Source organism: Eucyclogobius newberryi, unplaced genomic scaffold (genome assembly GCF_026437365.1).
Source record: "Eucyclogobius newberryi isolate DKJ021-1_F unplaced genomic scaffold, fEucNew1.0.hap1 SCAF_20, whole genome shotgun sequence".
NCBI classification, from domain to species: Eukaryota; Metazoa; Chordata; class Actinopteri; order Gobiiformes; family Gobiidae; genus Eucyclogobius; species Eucyclogobius newberryi.
In genome coordinates, this window is record NW_027315835.1 from 17,905,864 (window position 1) to 17,920,485 (window position 14,622).

Consider the following 14,622-nt stretch of genomic DNA (forward strand, 5'->3'; position numbering starts at 1 on the left):
GTGTCCGACCCATATGTCCATACCTCTGTGTCCGACCCATATGTCCATACCTCTGTGTCCGACCCATATGTCCATACCTCTGTGTCCGACCCATATGTCCATACCTCTGTGTCCAACACATGTATCCAACCCACGTGTCCATACCTCTGTGTCCATACCGCTGTGTCCAACCCATGTGTCCACACCCTAGTGTCCAACCCATGTGTCCATACCCCTGTGTCCAACCCATGTGTCCAAACGATGTGTCCAATCGTTAGCACCTTTAGCTTCTTATATAAACGTGATGTTGTGTTGTTAGAAGCGTTACCTTCTAGTCTCTCTTCACTCAGGGCAGCTGCAATGTCCGACTCAAAACGACTCACGATGGGGCAGAAAACTATCACCACGTCACATTTTTCAATGTTGACCAGCTTCGCACCTTTACTCTTAAGTTTACGCAGGATTATTTTATGACAATCCTTTGTACTTCCTGCCAATAATGCAAAGAACTTCTTTCCTGGAAAAAACATAAACATAATAAGATTTATGTTAAATATAGCAGGCTAACCCTATAATAGTCATGTATTAAAAAAATGAATATTACCTGGTTTAGTCCTTTTCTTACTCGAATCCTCTACTTTGTTTTTTGACCCTGGCATCGTGAGTGCGGAAGAATAATGAAGAACACTTTCACTTTCACCTGGTTTAATGCACTGCAGTACTAAAAACCACCAGCAGATGGTGCTAGTCATGCACTGTTTACTGCTTAGCAGTTCTCTTTACACAAGATTTTACAACTTTAAGTCAATATATTTCTTTAAGCATTATACTTAAAGAAACAAGTATCCAAGTGATTTGATTAAGTGTATAAATAAACAGTGAAATGAAAATCAGACGTTTTTAACTCTTGATGCATAAGTTTTCTCAGAGACCTGATGTCGTTTCCCACAAATGGATCAGATCAATGCAGGAAAGAGCAGCCACTGGAACAACAGAAGAAATTTGAACTCAAGAACAAATTACATGGATAGAATTATGCTCAATAGCAAATATGTACATTAATAAAAGTACAACTAATACTATAAATACTCAAAACTACGAGTTACTTTTTTATACACATTTGAGATATCTTTTACATAAAAAACTGCCTAATTAAACAGAACAGAATTAAGTAAAGTTACTTAAGCTATATTGTCTGAGCTCTGGACAATCAGAGCAGGTGATGCAGTGCAGAGACAGAAGTGAGACAACTGTGCACTGGGTCAACAGGGACTTTGTAACGCCTATACTTTTAAATGTAATAGTAAAAGTACAATGACATAGCTACAATTATACTCATATGTAAGTACAAGCACATGTATAAAAATCTGCTAAATAAATGTACAAATGTGCAGTGAATGTGACTTACTTCACGTCGTAAGAAGCAGGACCCATCACATAGACAACATATAAAATCTATGCTAGATACATCTGCAGAGAACTGTCCCATGGGGCAATGCAGCTACAGTGCAGGGAAACTTGGCACTGCTCTGAATACAGATAGCAAAAAGTTCAATATGTGTTTTACACAAACTATTTTATATGAAACCAAGATTGCCATAACCTCTGTGAAACTGCTGAGGAGACAGAACAGAAAATGTATTCAGTCAGTCAAGTAAATATAAAACATAACAATGACAATGTTAGGTGCCTAACACATTGAAATGTAAGACATTTAAAAAAAGTTAAAAACTTTGGTTTGATTGCCTTTACTGTAAATCCAGTCCATGTTAGTTTAATGCTGATTGGTAACCTCACAACAGGCAAACCCTTTTTTCTTGAATTTCAAACTATGTTATAAATCAGGAACAATGTCAAAGTTGCACCAGGGATATAGTGCTCGAGTCCTGGACTAGAACTAGAACTAGGACTTCCTTGGGACCCAACAAAGTTTTTGAGGGCAGTGACTCGAGATTTGAGCCATTTTTTTCTGGAATTGGAATCGGTGCATCCCTACTTCGACTCGGATTTGACTTACAGTTCTAAAGTCCTTAGAGCAGACCTCAGTATATACGTTTTTTATAGTTTTTAAATTCCATCCATTTTTTTTTTTCTACCGCTTGTTCCCTTTCGGGGTCACAGGTGACTGGAGCCTATCCCAGAGACTTCGGGCCTTAGGCGGGGTACATCCTGGACAGTGGCCAACTTGTCGCAGGGCCAACACAGAGACATAGACATTACAGACATTACATTCACTCTCACATTCATTCACTAGGGCCAATTTTTCAGTGTTACCAATTTCACCTAACACATGCAGGTCTTTGGACGGTGGGAGGAAGCCGGAGAACCCGGAGAGAACCCACGGTAACACGGGGAGAATATGCAGACTCCACCCAGAGAGATCATGTGATGTTGGTCTGGTCCGGGAACCCATGAGCTCCTTCTTGGGAGGCAAGAGCGCTAACCGCCTTTGCCACCGTGCACCCTAGTTTTTAAATCATGTTTTTAAATTCTAAATCTGTTTTAAAGCTGTAAGGCTAGTAAAATAATAAAAAGTTCCATAATTTGAAATGAATCGGACATGTGCCTCAGACTTTGACTCGGTTTGAGACGAACACGCCTTGACTTGGACTCGGACTCAAACTTGTCATCTGTCATCTGCTTTAATAGAATTTGTTTATTTGGTGGGGACAGTGCATGTTAATGAACATCATTCCCTCTTACAAACTCCTTGTCTTTCATACAGCATTCTACATGGACACTGGAGGCAAGATGGGTGAAGTGTCTTGCCCAAGGGCTCAAGGAAACAATAACAGCATGCACTACAGCCCCACTATGGCAACCATTCAAGTATTAACCAGGCCGGTCCCTGCTCAGCTTCTGGATCTGACGGTGTTGGGCATTGACAAGTTATGGCCACACAACCATGGAGCTAAATGTAATGCTAAACTTTGGGACATTACAAGGCAGAGCAATAACATTCATGCAAGTGGCACACACTTTACCAGAAAAGTTACATAGAGCACTAAGCTCCATCTTGTTTGAAAGGACACTCCAAAGTCAGCACCCGCACCAAAAAGTATCTTTGCATGGAGCTCTGACCCCATAAAACACGGCACGCAAACGTGTATATAAAATGAGTTCTGTTTGATAAATCTCCCTTGCTGTATGTGTACTTAGAGATAAGTGCTTGCTGTTGCTTTTCTGTTACGTTCATCACTCTTTTTCTGCAGGAAAAGCTGAACAAGACGCCTGGAATATGCCCCATAAATTGCAAGTGCAGTTTCCTTGCAGTATCTCCTATAGTACACATACAAGCTTTACACTGAGCGAAGATGATTATAACATTTAATCACTGGTCCTATCAGCGCACAGAGCAGCCTTCTCTTCCCCCCTCCATTTGATTTACCCGCCCTCTTCCTGGGTGGAAATCTCATCCAGCAGACGGATTGCTACGCTACGGGCCTCTATAAATCATTCTTTAATCATGGGGTGGCGAGATTGGGCGCTGGCACCCGTGGGAGCAAGCCTTGTGACACCCCAACTCCTCCTCTGCGCGTCCACCGAAGGGAGAGTTTTGATTCCTTTCCCTGTTTCACACCTAAGGCTTGTCTGCATGTGTATCAGTCTTCTTGGAAACTAAGAGGGATGACCCAGGCCAGCGCACTGAGCTCACACCCACAATGACTCCACCTGGGGGAGGAAGAGAGTGATAGGAGACATCCCAGGACAGATGGGTGCTCCAGGGCAGTGAGAGGGGCACTGCACCCATTAGCAACAGGCGCTAAGTTCAATAAATACTCTCAATGAAGCTTTATAAGAGCAAAAGAAAAGGCTGGAGAATGCTGACAAATACTGATGTTGTATTAAGATGGAGTTTTAAAAAGTGAAAAATAAGTCTGGACTGCACTGAACTCAACAACCGTTGATCAGGAAAATGAAAGATTTTAGAATTGATTTACTTTTTATGCTGTAAAACAATACATCACATCAAATAAGTATAGAAATGGGAAGTGTTTATGAGTTAACCGTGTAAAACTGTATTCTTGGATCATTTTGACAATAAATTGTGTAGTTTTTTGACTTAAAAGACTTAGTTTAGTAACATTTACAAAATGCCATGCTAGTTGACTAAATTTTAATAGCTTCAGTCAACCAGAAAACATATTCTAATTTTAATTTTAACTATGACAAAAGATATGTCATGGGACGCTGTTGTAAAGTTGAATTGAAAACATGATGCTAACAACAATCCATTTACAAAAAGATGTCTATACTAGCTTTCATATTAACCAATACCACAGCAGGGAATAGACATACCGTAAATATTCCTGTTGTTTCCTTGAAGTCTATATGACAAGTTAGACTACACACAAAGTGTATCATTGTACTTCCTGGTTGGACATGAGCGCATATGACATAGGTAGAAGTAATTCCACAGCTGTTACCGAGCAACCATACTGTAAACAAGAGCCAAAGTCCATTTAAATTACATGTGAAAAACAATAATACCATATAATATATTTTATATATATATATATATATATATATATATATATATATATATATATATATATATATATATAAAATTGTTTAAACTGTCTGAAAATTATATCAGTCATCAATGGCACGTCGTATATTGATGAGATGGGTCAAACAAAGTCATAATTAAAAAAACAGGACAACTTGTCATAGGCTTTAAACTAAGGGCACCTGATTATCTGATTATCACCTTATTAAGGCAATAGCTTTAACAGCTTTTTCAGATGGTGATGTAAAACTCATGTGGTCGGGCTAAGCATAGTCAAACAGAGGAATGTTTCATCCCTTAATTCCGGGTTGACGAAAAATAAAATACTTCATTATTAGCCATAGACAACTACAGTGGTTTAATTTGTGTCATAAAGTGCTGCTTTTACAAAATATTCTTCAGTGGCAAACACAAAACATACTCATTTAGATTTAAAAGTAAAACACCAACTGACTACCACCATATATTCTTATTATAATAATAATAATCAATTTACCCTCCGAGCTTGCATTGTTATTATTATTTTAAATTATCAACATTTAGATTAAGTAAAAATCAGATCATTAGGACAACAATTATTGACTAACCAAACCGAGATCCAGCCCAGTCCTTTTGTTCTGGACCTGATCGTCTTATTAACTCCATTCATCTACTAGAAACTATACCGCTTTATATAAGAACACCTTAACAAGCCTTAATAAAATATGAACAAAGACTTATGCTGATGCTTTATTAAGGCTACGCAAAGTGTTGTTATTATAAAGTGTACTCAAACGTCTTCTGTTAAGGGGCATTTATATGTGGGCGATGAAAAAAGCACTTTTACCATAGCAATTAACAGCTCAAAACACAATATATATATTATTTTCAATGTACTGAAGAACTCAAAATGTCTGGAACTCATGGAACTCACTTCACCAACAGTTTTCACTTCTTCCTTCGCTGGCCTGTTTTGGAGTACCACATGTCTCGTGCGATCATCTCAGGCTGCTTTTATTTTTAGCTGCAGGTTTAAATAGCTTACACAAAGATGCTTTATCAATTATGTAATTTTGTCTGAGAACAACAATGGACCATGTTGGCCCAGTATTACCAGTAACATGTGTTTGGCTGCATAGAAAGAGGAGCAGAGGAGGTTGTGATTCACAGCTCTTCTTAGGTTCATGTTTCTCTTGTGAGCGAGCTGGAGTCAGAGTCGAGAGAGGAGAGCCCAACACGTTTTAAATAATAAATGTCCTCAGATGTGTTTAATGTCTGTTTTCCCACTAATGGGCTTTTCGTGAGTTCACTGGATTTAAAGGGCATGGTGTACCAATGTATTTTGAAATAAACATAGCATCATAACATTATTAACGTCATAAAGCTCATTTTTTTCACAGCACAGAGGCAATAGCTGGAGTGCAGGCTTCAATCCGTTCTTTTGACAATGGTATATCGACTCAAATGAATTGGGTTAAGGTGTAAGAATGTCAAGTGTCTAGTCTTAACACTTTAACATAGCTCAAAGTCAGGATTGTGGACATGAGCCCTGGTGCAAGCTGGTTCTGCACTCACTTACAAATGCAGGCTTATATATATTTTACAATCACTACATGATTACTTCTTTTATTCATTCAAGTTTAAATAGTTTACATTTCAACATTAAAACTATATTTATCTGAACATATGAATTGTTATTGGGGCTTTGAGGGATGTGCAGACTTTGGGAATGGCAGTGATAGAGGATAAAGGACAGCAAGCTTACAAACCGAGCTGCACAGTGTGAGCATTTGTAATAAGGACCAGATCCATGTTTACACCTGGAACATCATCGATGGCACAAAAGAGGTGAATCAGTCCAAATCATTGTTCAAGCTGCCCAATCACCCAGCTGACAGTGTTGGGAAGTCACTGAATGTACAGAAATACATGCTCAGATTACTAATTTATAGCAAAAATATTCTGGTACAGTTACAGCTACTTATTTTGGTGGTATTCAACTATACAATTACTTTTCTATAATCAAAGGCATACATTACAGTGATTGAGCACACATTAAGGTTTCAAACTTCACTGCTTCAGTGAGAAAAATTGAAAACACAGCTTTTATAGTGAGTGCATGTGTGGTTTTACTTTATAATGAGTGAAAAAGGTTATTATAAATAAATGCATAACAAACGGTGAAACAAAAAAGTATTCAGAATGCAATACTCTTTAGACACAAACAAAATACGTTACAAAATGCATTATATTGCACGTATTTAGTTTTCTGTAACTAAATCTAAGCATTTCTCCCAACATAGCCTCGTTTTTCAGGTACATTCACTCATTGTCAAGAGAACATTTACGCCTTAACATTGATTTGCGCTTTCGTTATGCTTCTAGCTCTTCTTGACAAACCCGCCATTCATTTCACTCCAATAAAATCAGATAAAACTGCGTGAGATCGTGTTTTTTTTCCACAGTAGAATCTCTCCTCATCAACACTTTGTATCTCGCGGCCGTGACGTCACTCGGCTGAACGCTTTTGCTAGCGCCCGCGCGCTCGGAGCCGACAGTCCGCACAAGTTTCCAAAGCGCGCACCGGACACGAGCCTCTTGCGGTGTGCGCGAGGAGGAGGATGACCCCGGCAGAGCGCGCCGGGTCCGGGGAAGAGTCTGAAGGGACGAGAGGAAAAGTTGATCTCCAGCAGTCTTTCTGTTTAAAGAGCCCGGGCAGACGCTGAGAAACCATGCGTCTTAAGACATGGCATGGGCGCTCCTCTTCGCTCGACTCGTCCCCTTCTCGCACCGGCTCACGAGAACGTCCCTCTGCTTCTTCTCCATCTTCTTCACGTACGTGTGCTACTGCGTCCTGTTCCCCGCGGAGAGCCTCACGCAGAAGGCGGCCGATGGACCCACTCCGGGCTGCGCGCACCTGCAGACCAAGGGACCGAGGAGCGCGCAGACGCATCCAGCGCGACTCCACACGGCCAGGAACCACACTCCCAGTCCGCCTCTGAGCAGCATGAAGTTTGGGAACAAAAAGTTGCCCAGAGCGATCATCGTGGGGGTGAAGAAAGGGGGGACCAGAGCGGTGCTGGAGTTTATCAGGATCCACCCGGACGTGCGCGCGGCCGGGACGGAGACGCACTTCTTTGACAGGAACTATGACAGGGGTCTGGAGTGGTACAGGTGAGAACGGACACACTTTCACTGCACGTATGTGGCAAGAGGTGATTACTTCAGAAGACTCTTTGATTCCTCCAAGAAGTTATGATGCTCTATTTATGAAAAATCAATATTGACTTGAATAACTGGTATAATAAAAGTTTGAATTCACCGTAAAAGGCATTAGGGAACACATGGCAAGAGAGACACATTCATTTATCTATGCATTCATTTTATACCATGGAAACATCATTATAGTATTTGCCTTTTGATAGTTTTTTTTTTTTTTTAAATTTCAAGATTTTGTTGCCGTAGACTATGTTAGACAGGAGAGGAGAGTGTGAAGGCCATGCAGTAAACTGAATTCACGACACTGCGGCCTGGCAAACGTGTCCCGGCAGCAGATTTTCACACCTTTTTTCACCTTTGAAGTGAGTGACACGTCCACATTTTTGACTCAGGTTGCAGAAAAGTAATTTAAAACATCAATTACACATGCAATAGGCCTGAAATTGACTTATTGGATATTTGTTCAAGGACATCTTAACAACATATGGACAAAAAATAAATAAAAAATAAATAAATAAGTCATTTTATCCTCCTCCTCCATAGACACCAGTGTAAATAATCACAATATTGGTGTTCAAACGTTAGATGGACAAAACTGACATGGGCCTTTGCTGTTTAGCACAATTACATAACAGCGCCATCCCAGTTCACACTCCATTTTATCTCGTAATTAACATATTTTGATGGAACTCTGGGTTGGACATTACCCAGAGCGTTGCTCATTTACTTTCTGATGCTTGTTTTTTTCTCTGATAGCGGTTGCTTTGATCACGACTGTGTTTGCTAATGTTCTTAACGAAATGACAACAAATGGGTTGAGAGTAGAGTTATGTGTGGAGCTGACAAACTGCTGTCTGTCCCCCGCTGAGCTGTCTGATTCACACTCACAGCCCCCCATGAGCCCGCTGCAGGACCACCGTCTTCTCATATACTCTCCGGATGGCTTTCTCAGCTTCATATTTTCTCATACTGAGTCCCGAGTTCTGCTGATATTGGCCGACCAGTGGAAGTGCCTTTTTATGTTGGGCAATTCATCACATTTGGAAGTGAAATCAGATTTGGAAGCCTTCAGTGAGCGGTGTGGAGGGACATGCAGCTGCTGGGCCCCATGGCTGTGGTTGTTGTTGTTGTTGTTTACACTTCAGCTCGTATTCTGAAACTTAGTATGCAGCGTTTTTATAGCGGTGCAATATATCAAAATGTGGATAATATCACAAATGTGGTTGTGAAGATATGCAAAATTTGAATGCCGAGGACCGGTGCTGCAGGTGATTATTTAACAGTTTTGTGATTTGACATTTTACAGACATTTTACATTTTACAGACATTTACATCTGATAATTAAAAATGAACAAATACATTAAAAAACATGTTTTATCACATTTTTTATTGGATTAACATAATATTCGAACATCGTTATCGGGATACTAAATTCTGCGACAAGTTGGTCACTGTCCAGGATGTACCCCGCCTAAGGCCCGAAGTAACTGGGATAGGCTCCAGTCACCCGCGACCCCAAAAGGGAACAAGCGGTAGAAAATGGATGGATGGATGGATGGATGGATGGGATACTAAATTTGTATTATTAAACCATTCAACGTTATATAGTTCAAAAATAAATAAATAATATATAAATGTTACTGTCTCGATATTTCTTTGTTAAAAAAGAAAATAAATGAAAAACATCCAAATAGTTTCTGTATTAACCACACACTGTACATCAGAGGTGTCCAAACCTTTTCACCGAGGGCCACAAACAACCCGACAACGTCGAAATGTTGCATTTGACATTGTTTCGATGAACCTCCAAACCTTTAATAAGGCTTGGAGCATTAATATTAGGTTAGTATGACATCAAAATACTTGCATTTTTTTCCAATTTCACAGTGAAAAGTGCTCATTTTTGTTGTCTGGACCAACTTAGCAGGAGAGCCAACAAAAATTGGTCTGAAGGCCCCTGGGCCGTAGTTTGGACATGCCTGCTGTATATAATATTTAATTCTTAAAGTCTTAAAGTCATTGAAATCTATTGACTGCTCACATATCTTCCTGCACACAGAGGCACTTGTATACTACTGTAGTAGTATTTGTGCCAGGGAACTCTAGTTTGCCTTGAGGATTGCCAGGCGTGCCTTGAAATAAACGTCACATTTTGGAGTGTCCATGGGCAAAGTTCTGCTCCAAAAAAACGTAAAACAGTCGCTCACTATTGTCAAGAACCAGACACAATGGCAGCCAATTTACTACATTATATACCACTTTCTACTCTAAAAGTTGGTAATATTTTGGTTGATTGTGTGCCAAAAAATATACACTACAGTACACCACAGTACACCATAGTACTCTACAATACACCACAGTACACCATAGCACTCTACAGTACACCACAGTACACCATAGTACTCTACAATACACCACAGTAAACCATAGTACTCTATAGTACTCTACAGTACACCACAGTACACCATAGTACTCTACAGTACACCACAGTACACCATAGTACTCTACAGTACACCACAGTACACCATAGTACTCTACAGTACACCACAGTACACCATAACACTCTACAGTACACCACAGTACACCATAGTACTCTACAGTACACCACAGTACACCATAGTACTCTACAGTACATCACAGTACACCATAGTACTCTACAGTACACCACAGTACACCACAGTACACCATAGTACTCTACAATACACCACAGTACACCATAGCACTCTACAGTACACCACAGTACACCATAGTACTCTACAGTACACCACAGTACACCACAGTACACCATAGTACTCTACAATACACCACAGTACACCACAGTACACCACAGTACACCATAGCATTCTACAGTACACCACAGTACACCATAGTACTCTACAATACACCACAGTACACCATAGTACTCTACAGTACACCACAGTACACCATAGTACTCTACAGTACACCACAGTACACCATAGTACTCTACAGTACTCTACTGTACACCACACTACTCTACAGTACTAACTCTGCAGTACTCTACAGAACACCACACTACTCTACAGTACTAACTCTGCAGTACTCTACAGAACACCACACTACTCTACAGTACTAACTCTGCAGTACTCTACAGAACACCACACTACTCTACAGTACTAACTCTGCAGTACTCTACAGAACACCACACTACTCTACAGTACTAACTCTGCAGTACTCTACAGAACACCACACTACTCTACAGTACTAACTCTGCAGTACTCTACAGAACACCACACTACTCTACAGTACTCTGCAGTACTCTACTGTAAGGCAAGGCAAGGCAAGTTTATTTGTAGAGCACATTTCATACACAAGGCAATTCAAAGTGCTTCACAGCAGGAAAAATGCATTCAAATCACAAAGAAATACAATAAAATTAACTAAATTAAAAATTATCAATCCAACTGATTTTCTAAACTAATAAAATCACAAACAAAAGAGAAGAGAGCAAAGAAAAAATCCTTTCAGTCATATGCGCAGCTAAACAAAACTGTTTTTAGCTTAGATTTGAACATTGTCAGAGTAGAAGCCTGTCCCACATCTTCAGGAAGACTGTTCCAGATTTTAGCTGCATAAAACTGAAACGCAGATTCCCCATGTTTTGTCCTGTACTGTACACCACACTACTCTACCGTACTAACTCTGCAGTACTCTACAGAACACCACACTACTCTACAGTACTCTGCAGTACTCTACTGTACACCACACTACTCTACAGTACTCTGCAGTACTCTACTGTACACCACAGTACTCTGCAGTACTCTACTGTACACCACACTACTCTACAGTACTAACTCTGCAGTACTCTACAGAACACCACACTACTCTACAGTACTCTGCAGTACTCTACTGTACACCACAGTACTCTGCAGTACTCTACTGTACACCACACTACTCTACAGTACTAACTCTGCAGTACTCTACGGAACACCACACTACTCTACAGTACTCTGCAGTACTCTACTGTACACCACAGTACTCTGCAGCACTCTATAGAACACCACAGTACTCTGCAGTACTCTACTGTACACCACACTACTCTACAGTACTAACTCTGCAGTACTCTACGGAACACCACACTACTCTACAGTACTCTGCAGTACTCTACTGTACACCACAGTACTCTGCAGCACTCTACAGAACACCACAGTACTCTGCAGCACTCTATAGAACACCACAGTACTCTGCAGTACTCTACTGTACACCACACTACTCTACAGTACTCTGCAGTACTCTACAGAACACCACAGTACTCTGCAGCACTCTATAGAACACCACAGTACTCTGCAGCACTCTATAGAACACCACAGTACTCTGCAGTACTCTACAGAACACCACAGTACTCTGCAGCACTCTATAGAACACCACAGTACTCTGCAGTACTCTATAGAACACCACAGTACTCTGCAGTACTCTACAGAACACCACAGTACTCTGCAGCACTCTATAGAACACCACAGTACTCTGCAGTACTCTGCAGTTCTCAACAGTACTCTGCAGTACTCTACAGAACACCACAGTACTCTGCAGTACTCTACAGAACACCACAGTACTCTGCAGTACTCTGCAGTACTCTACAGAACACCACAGTACTCTGCAGTACTCTGCAGTACTCTGCACTTCTCTCCAGTACACTACAGTAATGACGGGGCACATGCATCGGCCCTAATTGGCCTTTTCTCTGTGCGGCGTGAGCCAGGGCCTATTAACCTCAGTGAGTGTCAGCTGTCAGCGAGCCCACTAAAGGTCAGGTACCACTCGTGCCTCCTCCACACACACTAGAAGTATTTAACTCTCTGCCTCTGCTCCATCATAAACCTGTCAGCAATGTCCCAAAACACTTCAATTAGAGTCACTATCATGCAACAACAACTAAAGAAGAAAAAGGAAACGAGGTGTTTGTATAGTCTTATAGTTTCAGACTTTAACTTTTCCTGATCTACATGCCCTTGATTGGGGGAGAATATAAAGTAAGGCAACACGTCATTCAGTTGTGACCCTCTTCTAAATTGGTTTTGTCAACATTTAAAGTTATTTCTGTGGTCGAGCTGGTCCGATGTCACTGCAGACCACAGTGGCCTACTTTCAGAGTCAGTGTTTGTATTGGTGGTGATTTATTATCCTGATCCGTGCAGGAGCTGTCTCCCACAAGTCTCCAGTGACACTGGACCACTACCACCCCTCCTATTATCATTTACATCCTCAGAGCTGGGGCAGTGTCAGACACTGTTTTATTAACTCACCTGTGTAATCCTGCCCTATATAGGACTGTATTTTTAAAGAGCAAATGCAAGGACTTGAAGTCTAATAAATCTATTGAACTTTAGAGTAATTGAAGCAGTTCACTGAGTCGGAGAGATGAAACACCACTGTGAGAATGTCTGACTGTTGTTGTCTCCCTCAGGGGTCTGATGCCGCGCACCCTGGACTCCCAGATCACCATGGAGAAGACTCCCAGTTACTTTGTGACCAAAGAGACTCCTCAGAGGATCTCCACCATGTCCCGGGACACGCGGCTCATTGTGGTGGTCCGAGATCCAGTCACTCGTGCAATATCTGACTACACACAGACTTTGACCAAAACCCCAGACCTGCCCAGCTTCCAGGATCTAGCCTTCAGAAACCAGACTCTGGGGATCGTGGACACGTCTTGGAACGCAATCCGCATCGGCCTGTACGCGCTGCACCTGGACAACTGGCTGCGCTTCTTCCCTCTGGCTCAGATCCACTTTGTGAGTGGAGAGCGTCTTATCACAGACCCAGCAGGAGAACTGGCACGAGTACAGGACTTCCTGGGTCTGAAGCGTATTGTGACAGACAAACACTTCTACTTTAACCGCACCAAAGGCTTCCCTTGTCTGAAAAAGCCAGAGAGCAGCGGCTCCCCACGCTGCCTGGGCAAGTCAAAGGGCAGAACGCATGTCCAAATCGACCGAGACGCCATTGAGCAGCTCCGAGACTTCTACAGACCCTACAACGTACGCTTTTATGAAATGGTGGGGCATGACTTTAAGTGGGAGTAGTATTTTTTAATGGATGATTCAGAGCGAATGCTGGCAGACGGAAAAGATAGTTCTAAGCACTTTGCAGCAGCTATTATTTGTGACCATTAAAAGAGGGAACTGGTCAGTGTTGGTCAGCATCAGCAGCTGCTGTGTAGCTAAATAGAGCCATCAGTTCAGCTTGAGCCTCTTAATATTTCCTCTCTTCTACTGTATATTTCTGCTGACGGGAGTCTCTATTTGCTGACTGGTTTCTGTATAAAAAGGGGAGTTTCGCAGGGACTAGTGGGATTAGTTCCTCTTAAAAACCTGCTGCACTAATCAAGGCAATGCTTGAAAGCAAGACCTTGGAAAATGTCAATGAAGTCTGAGGGGAGAGCAGATTTAAGCCGCACACTGTGCTACTGCTAGCCCATCTGAAATGCAAAGCCATACTGATGATGAGAATATCACTTCTATATGTTCACATCACTTTTAAAGCATGGAGCTATACGCACTTCTCTGGGCACTCTCAGAACTTTTCATTTTGGTTGCAGTCCAATGCTTGTTAATTACTGCCATTAAACAAACAGAAGCACAATTAACAACTTGTTCTTTGGTTATTTTGTCCTTTTGGGGGGATTTGCATTCACAGTAATACCTTAAGTAATAAGTAATTACACATGCCATAAGTGTATAAAATAAGCTTCAGAGAAGAATAGTAAAATGCATCTTTGGTCTTTTGTCTCCATCAAATCCTTTTTTTGGATTTCAATCGAAGTTTACTCACTCCAACAAACCAAAACATTTGAAAGTTGGCGCCGTGGAGCGCTTTGCTAGCCATAATGTGCATGCCATTTCATTACGATTTTTGGATTTGGTTGTGTTTTTTGCCAGTGAAAACACCCCCTTTGAGCTTGTATTGCCTTCTGTGGG

General features: G+C 41.3%; 1 protein-coding gene across 1 annotated transcript; it reads left to right on the plus strand.

Moving 5' to 3' along the window:
- Positions 1 to 7,125: 7,125 nt before the first annotated feature.
- LOC140369216 (heparan sulfate glucosamine 3-O-sulfotransferase 2-like) lies at positions 7,126 to 14,294 on the plus strand. Its single transcript, XM_072456489.1, has 2 exons — positions 7,126 to 7,642; positions 13,110 to 14,294. The coding sequence occupies exons 1-2, from the start codon at positions 7,215 to 7,217 to the stop codon at positions 13,726 to 13,728; spliced, it is 1,047 nt and encodes a 348-aa protein (XP_072312590.1). The 5' UTR covers positions 7,126 to 7,214; the 3' UTR covers positions 13,729 to 14,294.
- The last annotated feature ends 328 nt before the right edge of the window (positions 14,295 to 14,622 follow it).